The following is a 21,266-nucleotide window of genomic DNA, read 5'->3' on the forward strand; positions in this document are numbered from 1 at the left end:
CGCTCAACCATTGGTGGCCGTGCCTTCAGCTGCCTGAGCCCCAAGCTCTGGAACTCCCTCCCTAAACCTCTCCACCTCCCCCCCCCCCCCCCTCTCCTTCCTCCTTAAAACCTACCTCATCTGCCGTAATTTCTTCTTAAATGGTTCGGTGTCACATCCATTTGTTTTGTCTTATAACACTTCTGTGAAAAGCCTTGGGACGTTTTAGTATGTTAAAGGCGCTATATAAATACAAGTTGTTTTTGGCAGAGTCGGATAGCTAGGTGGTGAAGGATAGAATGCTAGAGCCTAGTCTTCAGTCGCTTACAAGTCGTTATTTACAGAGACACACAGTATATACCGTGCACCCACAAAGATAAGCTTTCTTTCCTTCCTGAGCCTGCCCTCATATATATGAACACAAGAGAGTCCCCAATTAATATACACCACCTCAATATAATTAACATTTGATGTCGTAGAGCTGGTAAATACCCAGCAGAAATGGTGAGCTGGGGAATTTAATGTGTGTGAGCCGAAGATCAGGTAGTCATTACGCAGAGGGTACAGCTGGCTTGGAACAGCCATCTTTTATTGCCTTACCTTATGATTTCTCAGCAATGACTAGAGGTGACAGCTGTCAGTTGAATGGGGATCATCGTTCCGGGAATGGGAGTTCACAGGGGGTTGGGATGGATGCCAAGCTCTGACGATCAGATACGACACTTCTCATCACATAATAATATGATTTATTTATATACAATCTGCCTCTCTTTTACAATTACAGAACAGGAGTAATAATATTACAGAAACAAAAGAAAGAGCTTAGAACACTTTGAACAAAGCCTGAAGGTTTGCTCCAAGGGCTTCAGCAGCCATTGGTTACTTGGCCCAAGTGACCCTTCATGTGTGAGACTTGACGAGTCTTGATCAACTTGTGGGAGAACTCACATCAGGGCCATTACTGCTCATGCGTGGGTCATTTTCAGGTTGGCAAACTCTTACCTAGTGGGGTGCCACAGGGATCAGTGCTGGATCCTCAAATATTTACAATCTATATTAATGACTTGGATGAAAGGACCGAGTGTAATGTAGCCAAATTTGCTGATGATTACAAAGATGGGTGGGAAAGCAAGTTGTGAAGAGGACACACATAATCTGCAAAAGGATATAGATAGGCTAAGTGAGTGGCCAAACATTTGGCAGATGGAGTACAATGTGAGAAAACGTGAGGTTATCCACTTTGGTAGGAAGAATAAAAAAGCAAATTATTATTTAAATAAAGAGAGATTAGAAAGTGCTGCAGTACAGAGAGATCTGGGGGTCCTTGTACATGAAATACAAAAAGTTAACATTCGGGTACAGCACATAATTAGGAAGGCAAATGGAATGTTGGCCTTTATTGTAAGGGGGATGGAGTATAAAAGTAGGAAGTCTTGCTATAACTGCATTGGTGAGACCACACCTGCAGTACTGCGTACAGTTTTGGTCTCTATATTTAAGGAGGGATATACTTGGATTGGAGGCAGTTCAGAGAAGGTTCACGAGGTTGATTCCTGAGATGAAGGGGTTATCTTATGAAGAAAGGTTGAGCAGGTTGGACCTATACTCAATGGAGTTTAGAAGAATGAGAGGTGATCTTATTGAAACATGTAAGATTCTGAGGGGGGCTTGACAGGGTAGACGCAGAGAGGACATTTCCCCTCATGGGGGAATCTATAACGAGGGGGCATAGTTTCAGAATAAGGGGCTGCCCATTCAAAATGGAACTGAGGAGGAATTTCTTCTCTCAATGGGTCATGAATCTTTGGAATTCTCTACCCCAGAGAGCTGCGGAGGCTGGGTCATTGAATATATATATATAAGGTGGAGATGCACATATTTTTGAATGATAAGGGAGTGAGCGGGGAAGTGGTGTTGAGGCCAAGATCAGATCAGCCATGATCTTATTGAATAGTTAACCAGGCTCAAGGGGCCTTATGGCCTACTCCTGGTGTTGTGAATTGAGAGTAATGAGAGGCAGTGCGAATTAATGCCTATCTTTTTGCAGCAACAGGTAACTAACTGCCTGTTCCTGCAAACCGGCCCTGGTCCGTTATAAAATGCGCAGAAAAAGCTTTGCATACTGTCATGTTTGCAACTACAATGTAACACCACTGCATTACTGTATACACTCAACTTAGATGCACACCTTGACCACAGGGGATGAACTTGTGGGAGACACTCCTTACTTGATCACACAGGTATAAAAAGGGAGGTCCCACGCAGGGTCATCACTTCTGGAGTCCTGTCACAGAGTAGCCTTGTCCCTGGAATGTGCCTCGTGTGGTTTCATGCTCTTGAGTAAGGACTTTACACACACACCCATTTTTGCAATGCTTATGTTAATTTGTTGATATTCTATATTGAACGTTGGATTGAGAATTGAATGGTTATAACATGTCGTCCCATGGCTGTTTCCTGCTCAAGCTCACTTACCCTGGCACCATTGTCATTTATTCTCGATTCATAAAAATGACAGCCCACCATACCATTAGCCCTTCAACGGAAGCTAACTTGTTCATGGGGACGGTAGCACAGTGGTTATGTTACAGGACCAGTAATCCAGAGTCCTGGCCTAATGATCCAGAGATAATGAATTCAAATGCCACTGTGGCAGCTGCAAAATTTAAATTCAGTTAATTAAATAAATCTGGAATATAAAACTAGTGTCAGTCATGGTGACCATGAAACTACCAGATTGTCGTAAAAAACCATCTATACCTTAGCTCTACCTTGATGCTTGGCTAAGTGGAACGTGTTCCTATGGAGAATGTGTTCCTATGGAGAACGTGTGTCCCCTCCACGGTCTGTGCACCTGGACCCCTGGGTTGCTCTGTTAAGGACTTGACCATTTGAGGAATATTTTCTTTCACGGTTTTTCCTCAATTGCATTTATTGGAGCTGAGATTAGCATGTAATATTTTCCCACTCATTCTGCTTGAATTTCGCCAATCATTGATTGGTTGGTTGGTGAAATTTCTACTTTCTGGATTTCCTTGCCATTGCTCTGCCTGAAGGTCGGACATGGCAAGGGGTGCAGAGTGGGAAATACTGAACGAAGAATGAAAGAACTTGCAATTATGTAGCATCTTTCACAACCACATGATTTTCCAAAGCCAAGAAAAAGTACTTTTGAATTGTAGTCAATGTTATAACGTGGCAACCAATTTGCACAGAGCAAGGTCCCACAATCAGCAATGTAATCAATGGCCAGATAAATCTGTTTTAAGTGATGTTGGATGAAGGATAAATACTGGTCACGACACCGGGGTGAACTCCCCTGCTCTCCTTCAAAATGTGTCATGGGATCTCTCGTGTGCATCTCAGTTTAATATCTGCAGTGAAAGACGGCACCTCCAACAGTACAGCACTCCTGCAGTAATGCACTGAAGAGTCAGCCTAGATTTTTGTGCTCAAGCCTCTGGAGTGGGACTTGACACGCCCAACCTTCTGACTCAGGCCCGAGTGCTACCTCTGAGCCATAGCTGACACCTAATAGATTAACTGTCTGCTTACAATATAGAAGGCCTGCGGGTGAAGCAATTGCTGGCAGCCAGGAGGTGGTACTGCAGCCCATTTAAAGGATATGCATTTCTTGTTAGTTTGTGACCAGATTACTTATATCCTCATTCACTTCTAAGAAATAAAAATGGGAGGGAATGAAAAAAACACATTCAGGCGTTGAAAGTAAACAATTAACTATTACTAAAACACTTTTTAAAAGAAAGGAAAATTGGCCCTTCTGGTGGGCAGATAGAAACTATCAGAGATACGCAACACATTCATGTCAGAAAGCCACCTGCTTCAATCCCAGTTGTGAATGTTATGGTGGTGGTTGTGAGGACTCCGTGTCAGCTGTGGCTCAGTGGGTAGCACCCTCTGAGGTTGTGGGTTCAAATCTCACTCCAGGGACTTGAGCACATAAATCTAGGCTGACACTCCAGTGCAGTGCTGAGGGAGTGCTGCACTGTCGCAGGTGCCATCTTTCAGATGAGACCTTAAACCGAGGCCCCGTCTGTCCTCTCGGGTGGACGTAAAAGATCCCATAGCACTATTTTGCAGAAGAGCAGGGAAGTTATCCCGGTGTCTTGACCAATATTTATCCCTCAATCAACATAACAAAAACAGTTTATCTGGTCATCATCACATTGCTGTTTGTGGGATCTTGCTGTGCGCAAATTGGCTGCTGCGTTTCCCACATTACAACAGTGACTACACTCAAAGTACTTCAATTGCTGTAAAGCGCAGCGAGACGTCCGGTGGTTGTGAAAAGTGCTATATAAATGCAAGTCTTTCTTTCTTATGGTACAGTGCAGTAAATAGCCGGTTTAACATTTATAGGAGAAGCGACTGATTTATCTGAGGGAGATTTTTATATCAACACCAACTTGAGGACCAGTGCTTCATTGGAGCTGGCTGATCAGTTGGATATGTTATTTGGTGACAATCTCTTGATTCGTACTTCAGACAGTTCTGTACTGAGGCTTCTTTCTATGTGCATCTTTTTAAACAGCAGCTTGGTGAATGATTTGCACAGCAGGAAGTAGATGATTGGATCGAGGCAAACATTGAAAGCACACAGTAGCTGTGTGGCCTCCTTTGCATAATGCAGTGCGTTGTACGTTGTACAGTCACGCTTATTGGATCGGCTGTTATCGTATGGGATTCTGATACATTGATACGGCACAAAGCAGATGATGAAAACGGCCATGATGCTGAACGTGTTGCGATTTGCTTTCTTTTTCACGTTGCTGGAGTCCTTTTGGAATTTCCGGTCGGACCAATATATTTTTTTTAAGATGGCTGAATAACACCCGATGAGGAGCACAAAAGTGATCCAGAAAATCACTTTGCATTTCCAAACTATGAAATGGTGCCAGGTCACGCCCAGCCCGTTCTTCAGCTGCAGACAGCGTGCCGCGTTTTTCTCTGTCGGGACCTTGTTTGTCAGAATGATGTTGGGCAGCACAAAGCCGCTCATGAAGACCCAGCAACCCGCACTGACGACCCTGGCAAATGTGACCTTTTGGACCGTCAGGCATTTCCTGGGCTGCACGATTTTCAGGTAGCGGTCGAAGCCAATGAGGCCGAGGAATATTATGCTGAGGTACAGGCTGTTGTAGAAGATTACGCCAGAGTAGCGACACACAAATGCTTGCAGCTGCCAGGGCCCCAGGCGTGAGTCGGAGAGGATTTTAAAAGGAAGCGTAGCGACCATCATCAGATCGGCGATGACGATGTTCTTGAGGTAAATCAGGAAGCTGGATCGATTCGGAATTTGACAGAAGATCCAGGCGGCCAGGGTGTTCAGCAGTAACCCTCCAATGCAAACAACCAAGTACAAGAAAGGAAGGACCACCTTTGTCACTGAGGGGTTGCGCAAGTCGCTGCAGCTGGTGGTGTTGGGAGAATCTGTGCTCGTATTCATTTCTGTGTTCGTCTCTGAGAGAGGGGGAAAAAAACTGAATAGATTTCATTCAGAAAATAACATTTTGGGATAGGGTATCTGAGTGATTTGTGACATGACATGTGGCAAGTGTGGCATGCCTCCGAGCAAAAAGGTGATATTGGACATATGGGTCCAAAACTTGCCATCATTGTGACTTAGTCTCGAATCATATCTGTGGGCAGTTATCTGTCTTCCCCAACTAAGGATTTTCAGCTTTGCTCATTTTGGGGTGGTAAAGTTTGCGCCCGGCAACAGTTTGCACCTCAGTCAATCAAATTGGCCAAGCTGGGCCCTGAGTGTGGGACAGAGCGCGAAGGGAGGTGTTGCATACCTCTCTCGGGGCGCTAGGCCGGCTGAAAATCCCGAGCTAAACAACCGGCCTGGGAGCGCTCCGAGAGAGGACTGAGGAGAAAAAAAAACACCAAAAACATTCCCAATAAATACCTCGTGTCACCACAACATAAGCCGCAAAAAAAAAAAAACAATCACACTTACCTGAGGTGGACATTAGTTTACCTCTCTGTGGCCGTTACAGCTCGGACCGCCCACTTTCACAGACGGTCCCAGCAGGGGGCGCTACGCAGTGCTATGGGTCGGGCGGGAGCCAAAAATCGAGTCAGTGTCACAACCACGGGCTTTGCACATTGGCTCGCCTCTCCCGGGCGGTAATGCTCCACACCCCCGCCGAATCCGGCCCCAGAAACCCCCCGCGCAGGGCGCTGGAAACTGGCCGCCCGCCTGGAAGAGCTCACCGCCGCCATTGCCATGCCTCCAGGGCGAAAACAGAGGGAGACAACACTGGAAAATCCAGCCCTTTAAACTCTGTGTTTCACCACCTTATGGTGCCTGCATTCCTGCACCACAGATACAGAAGCAGAATACGGTGGATGCTGGAAATCTGAAATAAAAGCAGAAAATTCTAGAAACATTCAGCGGGTCAGGTAGCATCTGTGGAGAGAGAAACAGAGTTAAAGTTTCAGGTCGATGACCTTTCGTCAGAACTGGATGACGGTCATTGACCCGAGACGTTGGCTCTGTTTCTCTCTCCACAGATGCTGTCTGACCCGCTGAGTATTTCCAGCATTTTCTGCTTTTATTATTGGTGCATCCAACAGCCTTTTATTTTTCCCGCTACTTTTTCTGCCAGTTTTTCTCCCCTGTCTGTATCCTCTTTTGATTCCAGCGGGATGTTGTCTGGCACCTCGCCCAATTCTCAGAAGCAGGAACCTCTTCAGTCTCCCATCTCTCTCTCCCTCATATCCCCCACCCCAGCCCAGAGGTCCTAACGTCATTTGAAGCATCAGCTGAGATCCAGTCACTCTGAACAGGCTTGAGATTGACCTTTGCTCTCCTGGCATGTGTGTCTCCGCTACCCACTCCCTTCTCAGGAGAGCCCAAAATCCTTGTTAATGCTATTAAGGTCAAATCTGTCTGAACAGTGCATCCATATTTCAAGCATCAAAATCACAACTAAAAGTCAAAAACCCACAGATCTATCTTCTCTCACATTCAAACTCTCCCATTCTTTGGGTCTGTCTATCTGAACTTACAACTCTTACTTTTTCTCTCGCTTCAACGAACTTATAGTTCCAGTATCAGATTTTGAAATTTGGGTTTGTTGTGTGTGCACATCCTAAATGATGTCACCAAGTCTTTTTTATAAAGTATGTTTTTCAACCACACAAACACATGACTTTCTATGAGCTGAAAGCTATAGAACTGCTTTCTTGTTTAATCCAAGTTTTGCAATCTTTCAACATCCAAACTTTGCAATCTTTGAACGACTGTCAGATATTCTGATAGAATGAGTCTACCACAAATGTTAGCTTGTCTTTCTCTTTCAGATGCTGACTGACCCACTCCATATTTCTAACGTTCTAGGGTAAATTCTGAACTTGCTTCCTAGGCACTAAGCTTGGCACTACCCTTTATAGAAACCACTCCATTTGATTTGTTTTACACAACCGGGCAAGTCGAAAACTTGCCTCATTGTGTTTTTACTTTCTCTTTGTAACCTTTGGCGTTGTACTATTGCAATGGTACCAATGAACATCGTCTTATTAAAAAAACTAATTGGAAAATGAGCACTTACTCGGATTGCCTTCAGATCTTGGTCCTTTCCACAAAACTTTCCAGATGATCCTTTCCACAAACTCTTATTGCTTGTCAGCGTACAAGTGCAGCTTGTGTCAGTCAGCCTAAAACTGCTCGAGCTTCAATAGAAGGATCAGGTCCCAGCCCTTCATCAGAAGGTGTTGCGGTTAATTCCTGCTGGTGTGCAGCGCAGTTGTGAAGATCAACAAGCAGATAACATTCGTCACTGCTCACACGCTTGGTTGTTGTCAGGAATGCTTTTTCAGCTGTAATATTTTTTGAGGAAGTATTTAGTTTGTTGTGTAAGCAATGGCCCAGATCTCCCTGTCCAATTAACGGTGAGGCTAATGGCGTGCGCCGTTATTTAAGCAGCAAAGGTACAGTAATATCGTGCAAATTAGAACATAAGCAATAGGAGCAATAGGCCAATCGGCCCCTCGAGTCTGCTCCGCCATTCGATAAGATCATGGCTGATCTGATTTTGGCCTCAACTCCACTTTCCTGCCTAGTTAAACTCAATTATCCAAAAGTTGCTGTCTGAGTTGTGCCGTTCCTCCGTAAACTCCACAAAAGCAGTATCTAGCCGTCTGCCTCACCATTGAAATCCACTGAACGGCGTGAAGTTGCTGTATTTAATTGAATATGTTTATGGCGGAGATAGACAGATTTTTGAAAGATAAGAGAGTCAAGGGTTATGTGAAGCAGGCAGGAAAGTAGACTTGAGGCCAAAATCAGATCAGCCATGATCTTTTGAATGGTGGAGCAGGCTCAAGGGGCCAAATGGCCTTCTCCTGTTCCTATTGCTTATGTTCTAATTTGCACGGTAGATATGAACTGAACTCGCTGCAGGAAGTTAAGTTTTGGTCCATTCCAGTCTAAGTACTCCTTTAACGATGATATAAGTGATAAATACTGGCAGTCAACCTCTCTGGCACTGAAAATTAACTGTTATGATTGTGGAATCTCATTCCTTCAGGTATTGTTGTTTTAGATTACAAAACTCTCAAATTTAACACTTGTAAAAAAACATTTCCTCTCTGTCTCTTATCTCCCTCTCTCTCTCTTAATCCAATCTAATTTACACTTCCTTCTCAGTCTCTGCGCTGTTGATTTCACAGTTCTTCAATCTGATTGGTTACGGGGTTACACAGTCACTTTTCCTGCTTACTCAAGTCCCTGATGTCCGGTTTCCCTTGCTGCGATGTTATCAGCTCGCTCTTTCAGCAAAAAAAATGTAAAATCCTAAACGTGCGAAGGGCAAATCTTAACTAACGGCAGTCACCATTAAAGGCCCCGCCACAGCAAATGAATACTGTTCAACACACTGGTGGATTAGCCATCTAAGATTGGCAGCGGTGTGTTAGTGTCTCCCAGTTGTACTTGGGGCCTTTTGGCAATCCTTTCTTTGGACTAAGAGGAGAATGCAATGTTTCAAGCGTGGAATTTCCAGTGGAACTTTTATAATAGTGGTAATACTTAACTTTGCAGCCTGGATGGTAACCTAGTGAAGCAGATGGGCCAGCCACTGTAGAACCGGGCCGATTGTCTTTCTATTGAACTGCAGTCACTGACGCAATCATTTTTTGATGTGGTTAGTAGACTGCAGTGAATAATTTGTTGAACTCGTTAACTTAATGTTTTTTTTTACACGGCCGATATTTTCTGTGGGTTCAGTGCCACAGACCATTTCCTTGGTCATGGAAGTATATCTTAACCAATTTCTAAGTAACTGTAGTGCGCCCAAGGGTCAGACAAAGAGTCCTCATCATTGTATTCTAGTTGGACATACCACCGACCTCACAGGATATTCATGCCTTCAGCAGATGCAAGAAGAATAAATATTCCATTCGATCATGACTTTGGCTATAAAATACGAATCAGATGTCTTCAACAGTAAACAGATAAAACAGTGGGTTTATTGTAATTAGAACCTCACTGCCCTCATTGTATCGGAAACAGCAAAGCCACTTCTCCTGCACTCAGCCTCTATTAAACTGAACCTTGAAACGCCGCTTGCTACAGTGGCGTCTCTGACTTGTCCCTATTCCTTTGGCTTTAGACTGCCACAGAAGGTCAGACTCAGCTGTAATATCCAAAATCTTTCGAAGGTGCACCGAAACACAGGTTCCGAACACAATGGAGCTGGATTGTCGGCTCGTTTGCACCTCTGGTAGCGCCCTGGTGAGGCGGTAAAAGGTTTTTCTAGGCGTAACGCCGGGTGTCCAGCTTTTACCGCCCGGCCGGCAAATTCGGCTCATGGTTTACGGCGGGACCAAAACTTACCACCCCACTCTCTAGTTTCAGCGAGATCATGACGTCAATCGTCGTGCAATTCTGCGCTCGCGCCCCGGATGAAAAATTCGGCCCGAATGTCTCATTAAACGCCCTACCCAGGAAACGTTCCCAGGGTGCAATGGCAGCATATTTAAATGGAGGGATGAAGATCCTACATCGTAGCTCACATTGACTGCAACGGTTGGGCACAGGACACTGCGTGAATCTCAGACTTGCAAACGGCACTGTTATCTGCCATTACAGTGTCCTTGCAATGTCAATGAGAGAATTTAATGGGGGCATTACTAGTTTGCCATTGCCAGGTGGCATCAGGATAGAAGAAGGGCTCTTGGTCATGTCGGGCCATGGGTTAGAAGAGACCAAAGACATTAGGGGCGAAGGACAACGCCCCCATTGGGAATACAGGCACCAACTCTCAGACCTCCAGCTCTCTGAGGAGCAGTGTGTGAGAAGGAAGTGCTGACAGAGATATGTCATCTCCAACAGGCAGACCTACAGCCTACCAGCACCAACACGACTGCGCTGCCCATCGCAGTGAAGATGACTGTGGCACTGGCCATCTATGCCTCTGGCTCCTTCCAGGCAGCAGCATGGGACATATGCAGTGTCTCTCAGTGCGCTACACATTACTGCATTCACCACGTCACAAAGGCTCTGTATGCTCACAGAATGGACTTCATAAAGTTCCTAATGAGCAGGGAGAGCCAGAATGAGCGGGCATGTGGGTTTGGTAGGATTGCGGGCTTCCCGAGGGTTCAAGGAGCCATTGACTGCACATACGTGGCCTTGCGAGCACCATTCCACTATGCAGAGGTATTCAGAAACCGAAAGGCATACCACTTTTTAAATGTCCAGCTGGTGTGTGACCGCACACAGCATATCCTCGCAGTCAATGCCCGCTATCCAGGGAGCGCACATGATGCTTTCATCTTGCGTGAGAGCAGTATCTCACGAATGTTTCAGCGCCAAAGGGAAGGATATGCCTTGCTGATTAGGGATAAAGTATACGATCAAAGTATACGATGACCTGGCTCATGACCCCGCTCCGCAACCCCACCTCAGAAGCCGAGCAGCGCTATAATGAGAGCCATGCAGCCACCCGCGACATCATCGAACAGACGATTGGGGTGCTGAAACAGCGCTTCCGATGCCTGGACCGCTCTGGAGGCAGCCTTCAATACTCTCTTCATCAGGTCTCCGAATTCATTGTGGTGTGCTGCATGTTGCAAAACTTGCCCATCATGAGGGGCCAGGCATTGCCAGTGGGGATTGCAGGCCCACCTCAGGAGGAGGAGGATGTCGAGGAGGATCCTGACGAGGCCCCCATTGGATAGCCACCCCGTCCACAGGGTACGCAGCGTGGAGTTGTTGCCGGAGCAACAGCCGCACGTTGCCAGCTCATAATGGACCAGTTTGGTTGAGTCAAGGAAGCTGAGGGATGCATCTATTGCTGGCCAAGCTATGTGCCATCAAAAAGGCACATCTACGCTGAGCTTCGCAATGATACACAAGATAACACCAACGGTAAAGGCTCAAAGTGGAATTTTATGAACAAATGTAACCAACAACCCCCCCAAACAAACGCACGATGCAATTAACCAGCAATTCCAAAATATGCAATAAAACAGTAAAAGCAAACTATACAATAAACAGTTATTCAGGTACAAGTGTATTATTACAAAATAACTGTGCAGATGCACTCATTATATGGGACTGCCATTTACACATGGTTGTGCGACCCCTTAATGGGACTTGCCACTAGATTCTCTCCCCCCTCCCTTCATCCCCATCTCATGCCTGCTAGTCCTCCTCAATGAGGTCTCGGTGCCTACAGCAAGGCTGCTTGAGGGCTGCTGTGTTAGGCGGGCAGGCAGTGCACGATGTGTGATGGCGCCCTGGACCAGCTCTGGGCCGAAGCAGAATCTGATGGCTCGGGTGTGCACCGTGTAGTGTGCATAGTGGGAGAGTCAGTGGTGGGAGCCTAATTTCTCCTTATGTGGCCAGGTGTCAAACTTTTTGTCTTACAATACTCCTGTGAAGCGCCTTTTACTACATTAAAGATGCACTATAAATACAATTTGTTGTTGTTGAGTTCCACATTCTAACCACGCCCTGGGTAAAGAAGCCTCTCTTGAATTCCTTTTTGGTGACCATCTTTTGGACGCCCCACAAGTGGAAACATCGTCTCCACGTCTACATTTGTCCCTTCACCTCCTGTCACACTGTTGCCCAGGGCCTCATTCACTCCCGTTTGAGAGGAACAGTGTTGGCCTAAGTGGAGGAAGTGCATCCGGGAGGGCGCTGAACTCCTCCAATATCGTCGCCGAGAGCATGCAGAAATCAAGGCAGCGGAAAGAGCATGCGGCAAACCAGGCTCCCTGCCCACCCCTTCCCTCAACGACTATCTGTCCCACCTGTGACAGAGACTGTGGTTCTCATATTGGACTGTACAGCCACCTAAGAACTCATGTTAAGAGTGGGAGCAAGTCTTCCTCGATTCCGAGGGACTGTCTATGATGATGATGATGTCACAAGTGGAGGAACATGTAATGGTAATAAAGGCTGTAATACATAACTGAGTTTACAATTGTAAATTACAAATTGTAATTTAGAGTGTGGAACTCGCTACCACAGGGAATAGTTGAGGCGAGTAGCATAGATACAGTTAAGGGAAAGCTAGATAAACACATGAAAGAGAAAGGAATAGAAATTATGCTGATAGGGCTAGATGAAAAGCAAAATTCAGTCAGGCAGAGTTGGCATGGATTTATGAAGGGGAAGTCATGGTTGACAAATTTGCTGGAGTTCTTTGAGGATGTAACGAACAGGGTGGATAAAGGGGAACCAGTGGATGTGGTGTATTTGGACTTCCAGAAGGCATTTGACAAGGTGCCACATAAAAGGTTACTGCACAAGATAAAAGTTCATGGGTTTGGGGGTAATATATTAGCATGGATAGAGGATTGGCCAACTAACAGAGAACAGAGAGTCGGGATAAATGGTTCATTCTCGGCAATCAGTAACTAGTGGGGTGCCACAGGGATAAGTGCTGGGACTCCAACTATTTACAATCAATATTAATGACTTGGATGAAGGGACTGAGTGTAACGTAGCCAAGTTTGCTGTCGAGACAAAGATGGGAGGAAAAGCAATTTGTGAGAAGGACACAAAAAATCTGCAAAAGGGCATAGGCTAAGTGAGTGGGCAAAAATTTGGCAGATGGAATATAATGTTGGAAAGTGTGAGGTTAAGCACTTAGGCAGAAAAAAAATCGAAAACCAAGTTATTTAAATGGAGAAAGATTGCAAAGTGCTGCATTACAGCGGGACCTGGGGTTACTTGTGCATGAAACACAAAAGGTTAGTATGCAGGTACAGCAGGTGATCAGGAAGACCAATGGAATGTTGGCCTTTATTGCAAAGCGGATGTAGTATAAAAGCAGTGAAGTTCTTGCTACACTTATACAGAGTATTGGTGAGGCCACACCTGGAATACTGCAGACAGGTTTGGTTTTCAAATTTAAGAAAGGATATACTTTCTTTGGAGGCAGTTCAGAGAAGGTTCACAAGGTCGATTCCGGAGATGAGGGGTTGACTTATGAGGAAAGGTTGAGTAGGTTGGGCCTCTACTCATTGGAATTCAGAAGAATGGGAGGTGATCTTATCGAGATGTATAAGATTATGAGGGGGCTTGACAAGGTGGATGCAGAGAGGATGTTTCCACTGATGGGGGAGACTAGAACTAGAGGGCGTAATCTTAGAATAAGGGACCACCCATTTAAAACTGAGATGAGGAGGAATTTCTTCTCTGAGGGTTGTGAATCTGTGGAATTTGCTGCCTCAGAGGGCTGTGGAATCTGGGACATTGAATATGTCATGTATTTAACTGTCATTGTAACCCATGTATAAACTGACCTAAGTTGTACACTGTGAGAACATTGACCACTAGGTGGTGAACTTGTGGGAGACACTCCTAACCTGGACTTTCAGGTATAAAAGGGGAAGCTCCACCCACCTTCATCTCTTCAGTGCTGGCTAATAAAGGTTACTGGTCACAGAGTGACCTTCTCTCAAGTATGGGCCTCGTGTGCATTTATACTGTATAGTAAGGACATATTATTGGTGACGAGAAACTGGGATTTTAAACCACGCGAGCATGGCCACGAGCAGCACAGAAGAGAGGTACTGTGTTGGTGATGATTGGGACGATTTTATTGAGAGACGACAGCAAAGTTTTGTCACTCAGGAATGGCTGGGACAGGATTCGGTCGACAAACGCAGGCTCAGCTCCTGATGGTTTGTGGATCCAGGACGTACTCCCTATGAAGGACCTTCTAGCGCCGGAGAAGCCGGTGGACAAGACTTTTGAAGAGCTCAGTAAGTTGATCGGGGAACACTTTAAACCGGCGAGCAGCAAGCACATGGCGAGACACCGGTTTTACACCCACCGGCGGCGACAAGGGCAAAGCGTTCCAGACTTCGTGGCAGACCTCCGGCGCCAGGCGAGCCGATGTAAGTTCCCAGATGCATGCAGAGCGGAGATGCTGCAAAACTTTTTTATTGAAGGCATCGGGCACGCTGGGGTTTTCAGGAAACTGATTGAGACCAAAGACTTGACCCTGGAAACGGCGACTTTGATGGCCCAGATATTTATATCAGGGGAGGAAGAGACCAGAATGATGTTTGACAAAAATCTTGGTTTAAATGCAGCAAATGGACAGGGAGTCAACATTGTTAACATGGCACACAGTTCTCCAGGCAGACAGGGACAATCGGACATGCCCGAGCATGTAGTTGAACCCAAAGGGGGAATTCAATAGAGACAATGGCTAGCTGAACGGCGATTCATGCCGTCGCAAGGGACAATGCGGCCAGTAATGGGGCCATCAACACCTGTTAATGGTGCGCTTAAGGACAGTTACAGAGACAGTCAGAGATGATCAACTGGTAATGGACCTTTTGTTTCCAACAACGGCTCATGTTGGAGGTGTGGAGGCAACCACACAGCCAGAGCTTGCAGGTATCAGCAATATACCTGCAGAAACTGCAACATCAGCACGAGGAGGACGGGGACAATGTAAGCCCTACGAGGCCAAATGGACACTGGGGGAAATCACTGGAAGCTGAGTTCAGCGAGTTCATGTAGAGCACATATACAGTTCATACACCAGGACGCCACCGATAATGATGAAAGTGCTTCTCAGTGGCATCCCAGTATTAATGGAGCTAGACACGGGGGCCAGCCAGTCCCTGATGAGTATCAAACAGTTCGACAAGTTGTGGGCGTCCAAGGCCAGGAGGCCAAAATTATTGCCAATTGACACACAGCTGCATATACAAAGGAGATCATTCCGGTGCTAGGCAGCGCCACGGTAGTCGTGACCCACAAAGGTTCGGAGAACAGGGTGCCACTCTGGATTGTCCCGGGGGATGGTCCCGCACTGCTGGGGAGGAGCTGGCTGGCTGTCATGAACTGGAAATGGGGCGATGTCAATGCAATTTCTTCTGTGGAGCGAGTATCATGCTCACAGGTCCTGGACAAATTTGACTCACTATTTCAACCGGCATTGGCACTTTCATGGGGACCAAGGTAGTAATTCACACAAACCCGGACGCCAGGCCAGTACACCACAAGGCCAGAGGGGTGCCGTACGTGATGTGGGAAAAGATAGAAGGCGAATTGGACCGCCTGCTGATGGAAGGCATCACTTCGCCAGTCGAATTCAGTGACTGGGCGAGCCCGATTGTGCCAGTGCTCAAGGCGGATGGGTCGGTCAGGATATGTGGTGGTTACAAGGCCACCATCAATCGGGTCTCACTCCAAGACCAGTACCCGCTACCGAGAGCGGAGGACCTCTATGCGACGCTATCTGGTGACAAACTTTTTTCAAAATTGGACCTGACCTCAGCTTACATGACCCAGGAGCTGGCGAGTGAGTTGAAGAAGCTGACCACCATCACGACACACAAGGGATTGTTTGAGCACAACAGATGTCCGTTTGGGATTCGCTCGGCCGCCGCGATCTTTCAACTAAATATGGAAAGCCTCCTCAAGTCGATTCCAAGGATGGTGGTTTTTCAAGACGACATCCTCATCATGGGTTGTGAGACTGAAGAACACCTCCGCGACCTGGAGGAGGCGCTACGCGACTGGACCGGGTAGGTTTGCGACTGAAAAAGGCGAAGTGCGTCTTAAGAACATAAGAATTAGGAACAGGAGTAGGCCATCCAGCCGCTCGAGCCTGCTCCGCCATTCAACAAGATCATGGCTGATCTGGCCGTGGACTCAGCTCCACTTACCCGCCCGCTCCCCGTAACCCTTAATTCCCTTATTGGTTAAAAATCTATCTATCTGTGATTTGAATACATTCAATGAGCTAGCCTCAACTGCTTCCTTGGGCAGAGAATTCCACAGATTCACAACCCTCTGGGAGAAGAAATTCCTTCTCAACTCGGTTTTAAATTGGCTCCCCCGTATTTTGAGGCTGTGCGTCCTAGTTCTAGTCTCCCCGACCAGTGGAAACAACCTCTCCGCCTCTATCTTGTCTATCCCTTTCATTATTTGAAATGTTTCTAAAAGATCACCCCTCATCCTTCTGAACTCCAACGAGTAAAGACCCAGTCTACTCAATCTATCATCACAAGGTAACCCCCTCATCTCCGGAATCAGCCTAGTGAATCGTCTCTGTACCCCCTCCAAAGCTAGTATATCCTTCCTTAAGAAAGGTGACCAAAACTGCACGCAGTACTCCAGGTGCGGCCTCACCAATACCCTATACAGTTACAGCAGGACCGCCCTGCTTTTGTACTCCATCCCTCTCGCAATGAAGGCCAACATTCCATTCGCCTTCCTGATTACCTGCTGCACCTGCAAACTAACTTTTTGGGATTCAGGTCACTCTGCACCGCAGCATGTTGTAATTTCTCCCCATTCAAATAATATTCCCTTTTACTGTTTTTTTTTCCCCAAGGTGGATGACCTCACATTTTCCGACATTGTATTCCATCTGCCAAACCTTAGCCCATTCGCTTAACCTATCTAAATCTCTTTGCAGCCTATCTAAATCTCTTTGCAGCCTCTCTGTGTCCTCTACACAACCCGCTTTCCCACTAATCTTTGTGTCATCTGCAAATTTTGTTACACTACACTCTGTCCCCTCTTCCAGGTCATCTATGTATATTGTAAACAGTTATGGTCCCAGCACCGATCCCTGTGGCACACCACTAACCACCGATTTCCAACCCGAAAAGGACCCATTTATCCTGACTCTCTGCTTTCTGTTCGCCAGCCAATTCTCTATCCATGCTAATACATTTCCTCTGACTCCGCGTACCTTTATCTTCTGCAGTAACCTTTGGTGTGGCACCTTATCGAATGCCTTTTGGAAATCTAAATACACCACATCCATCGGTACACCTCTATCCACCATGCTCGTTATATCGTCAAAGAATTCCAGTAAATTAGTTAAACATGATTTCCCCTTCATGAATCCATGTTGCGTTCGGTTGATTGCACTATTTCTATCTGGATGTCCCGCTATTTCTTCCTTAATGATAGTTTCAAGCATTTTCCCCACTACAGATGTTAAACTAACCGGCCTATAGTTGTCTGCCCCCTTTTTTAAACAGAGGCGTTACATTAGCTGCTTTCCAATCCGCTGGTACCTCCCCAGAGTCCAGAGAATTTTGGTAGAATATAACGAACGCATCTGCTCTCACTTCCGCCATCTTTTTTAATATTCTGGGATGCATTTCATCAGGACCAGGGGACTTGTCTACCTTGAATCCCATTAGCCTGTCCAGCACTACCCCCCTAGTGATAGTGATTATCTCAAGGTCTTCCTTGCTCCAGAGGTAAAATTCCTGGGGATGAGGGTAGCAGCAGACGGGATCAGACCTACTGCGTCAAAAACAGAAGCTATCCAGAGAGCACCCAGACCCCGTAACACGACGGAGCTGTGTTCGTTCCTGGGGCTCCTGAACTATTTTGGTAACTTTCTTCCCAAATTGAGCACGTTGTTTCAGCTGCTACATGTGCTCCTACGCAAAGGTCGCGAATGGGTGTGGGGGTGACAGCCAGGAAAGCGCTTTTGATAGAGCACGAAATTTGTTATGCTCCAACAATCTGTTAATGCTATATGACCCATGTAAGAAACTCGTTTTAACATGCGACGCGTCGCCCTATGGGGTCGGGTATGTGTTGTAGCATGTTAATGCCAAGGATCAGTTACAAGCCGTAGCTTATGCCTCCAGAAGTCTGTCCCAGGCAGAACGGGGCTACGGGATGGTAGAAAAGGAAGCGCTTGCATGTGTATTTGCTGTAAAAAAAAAATGCACCAGTACCTGTTTGGCAGGAAATTTGAGCTGGAGACAGATCACAAACCCCTAACATCCCTTTTGGCCGACAACAAGGCCATAAATGCAAATGCATCGGCCCGCATACAGAGGTGGGCACACGTTAGCCGCCTATGACGACACAATTCGGCACAGATCAAGCACTGAAAACTGCGCCGATGCACTCAGCAGGCTCCCACTAGCCACCACCGAGGGGGCAACCGACCATGCTGCTGAGATGGTAATGGCTGTTGATGCTTTCGAAAGTGAAGGCTCACCAGTGATAGCCCGTCAGATTAAAGTCTGGACAAGTAGAAACCCACTACTGTCTTTAGTCAAGAAATGGGGACTGGGCAGCCACGTATGGGGCATGCCCTGAGGAATTCAAACCATTTCACAGGCGCAAGGATGAACTCTCGATTCAGGCCGATTGCCTACTATGGGGTAACCGAGCGGTCATGCCCCAGATGGGTGGAGAAATGTTCATCAGAGAACTCCACAATGAGCACCCGGGCATTGTCATGATGAAGGCAATTGCCAAGTCACACGTTTGGTGGCCTGGGGCAGATGCAGACTTGGAACTTTGTGTTTGCAGGTGCAACATGTGTGCCCAACTGGGCAATGCGCCCAGGGAAGCCCCCCCCTTGGCCCCTGGTCCTGGCCCGCCAAGCAATGGTCACGCATCCATGTGGACTACGCAGGTCCTTTCATGGGAAAAATGTTTTTGGTTGTCATAGAAGCCTACTCCAAATGGATCGAGTGTGACATTCTCAGTTGAGGCACATTCTCTGCCACGGTAGAAAGTCTACAGGCAATGTTCACCGCCCATGGTCTACCGGACGTCTTGGTCAGAGACAATGGCCCGTGCTTTACAAGCATTGAATTCCAGGACTTCATGGCAGGAAATGGTATCAACCATGTCAGAACGGCACCGTTCAAGCCGGCCTCAAACGGCCAGGCGGAACGAGCAGTGCAGATAATCAAACGGGATGCTCAGGGGGTTCAATACAAAGCCGCTTATCACGCCTCCTGTTGGCCAATAGATCCCGACCACACTCCCTCACAGGGGTCCCACCCGTAGAGCTGCTAATGAAAAAGATGCTCAAAACCAGGTTATCCCTTATACACCCCACCATGAAAGAAATTGTTGAGAGCAGGCGCCAGTCACAATGTGACTACCATGACGGAAATGCGAGGGCGCGATGTATTGATGTCAATGACCCTGTCTTTGTCCTCAATTACGCTGCAGGGCCTAAATGGCTCACAGGCATTGTGATTGCCAAAGAGGGGAATAGGATTCTGGTAGTTAAACTTACCAATGGACAAATCTGCCGCAAACACGTGGATCAAACAAAAAGGAGGTTCAGCAACCCCATAGAAGAAGCAGAGGAAGAACACGATGTAGTGTTCACTCCTCCACAGGTGACCGAACACCGGAACCAAGCAAAGGAGAGCCCAGTCACTGTGGGCAGTCCGGACAGGCCTGAGGCACTGCAAACAGCAGACACTCAGGCTAGCATCCAACAACCGGAGCCCCAACTCAGGCGCTCTACAAGGGAGTGTAAACCACCAGAGAGACTCAACCTGTGATCCCAATAAGACTTTGGGGGGGGAGGTGATGTCATGTATTTAACTGTCATTGTAACCCATGTATAAACTGACCTAATTTGCACACTGTGAGAACATTGACCACTAGGTGGTGAACTTGTGGGAGACACTCCAAACCTGGACTTTCAGGTATAAAAGGGGAAGCTCCACCCACCTTTATCTCTTCAGTGCTGGCTAATAAAGGTTACTGGTCACAGAGTGACCTTCTCTCAAGTATGGGCCTCGTGTGCATTTATACTGTATAGTAAGGACATATTAGAATAAATTTAAGACAGAGATAGACAGTTTCTTAAACGATTAAGGGGTTCTGGGGAGCGGGCAGGGAAGTGGTGCTGAGTCCATGATCAGATCAGCCATGATCTTATTAAATGCGGAGCAGGCTCGAGGGGCCGTATTGGCCTACTCCCGCTCTTATTTCTTATGTTCCTATGTAGCACTTCTGCAATTCCAGCAGTGGGTAACAGAATAGTATTGGCAGTCGCTGTGACCTGCCGGCATTTTGGAAGATAGATGGAACAGAGAGGCGTAGAAGTGAGGAAAGAAAGGGAAAAAATTCCATACCTTTAAATTAAAAGATGCTCAGTAATATTCCCGTTGCTTTGTTGGGGTGTGTGGCCCATTCAAAATAACACACGTGTGCAGATGTCTGCATTGAAAAGTCAGCTGCCCGGGAGGTCCAGAGCGGCTTATAGGGAACATTGGTGGTCAGTATTTTTTCCTTTTTCCTGCCAGTAGGGCTAAGACACTGCAATATTTTCTATCCAACAGCTGCAATTCCTTGAAGGACTTGAAGGCTTTAGCCATGGTGTGTGTGGTTCATCCATCGGGGAGCTCGCTAGTATGCCAAGAGGGGTGTCTTTCTTGTTTTATTCCAGGCAAACATATCCGAGTATCTTTTAACCTGGAGTGGAGAGTCCTAAAATAAAAACAGAAAATGCTGGAAACACTCAGCAGGTCAGGCAGCATCTGTCGGGAGAGAAACAGAGTTAACGTTTCTGGTCGATGACCCTTTGTCAGAACTGGCTTTCAACACCATCAACTGTTGTCCTCCACAAATTCAGAGTTCTGACGAAGGATCATCGACCTGAAACATTAACTCTCTTTCTCTCTCCACAGATGCTGCCTCACCCGCTGAGTATTTCCAGCATTTTCTGTTTTTATTTCAGGTTCCAGCATCCGCAGTATTTTGTTTTTGTATTTGTTGTTGTAGAGGATTCTAAAAGTGGATCTGTCTTCGATGATTCTGTCTTCCACAGAATAAAAAGCACTGGGATGTAATCGATTGTAATCGTGACTGGAGCCAGTTGCAAGATGGTGATTGCAGGTGGACATGATAAAATCTCAAATGTTGCTGCTGTTGATCAGGTTATCTTGCTCTGTACATGTAGCTAGTTACCCACTGTTGGCTCTCGCCCTTTAGGCCAAGAGCACCGCTCTTTTATTTTGCTGCTCATCAAGTTGAAGAACCT

At 46.6% G+C, this 21,266-nt stretch overlaps 2 protein-coding genes across 2 annotated transcripts in view; one reads left to right on the forward strand and one right to left on the reverse strand.

Annotated features, from left to right (window-relative positions):
• Positions 1-21,266, forward strand: part of LOC139266002 (mediator of RNA polymerase II transcription subunit 12-like protein) — a 799,024-nt gene that overhangs the window by 371,970 nt on the left and 405,788 nt on the right. The window lies entirely within an intron of this gene.
• On the reverse strand, positions 4,439-5,446 carry LOC139265507 (P2Y purinoceptor 14-like). Its single transcript, XM_070882523.1, has one exon. It carries the CDS (start codon positions 5,444-5,446, stop codon positions 4,439-4,441), a length of 1,008 nt encoding a protein of 335 aa, XP_070738624.1.

This window comes from Pristiophorus japonicus, chromosome 6 (genome assembly GCF_044704955.1).
Source record: "Pristiophorus japonicus isolate sPriJap1 chromosome 6, sPriJap1.hap1, whole genome shotgun sequence".
NCBI classification, from domain to species: Eukaryota; Metazoa; Chordata; class Chondrichthyes; family Pristiophoridae; genus Pristiophorus; species Pristiophorus japonicus.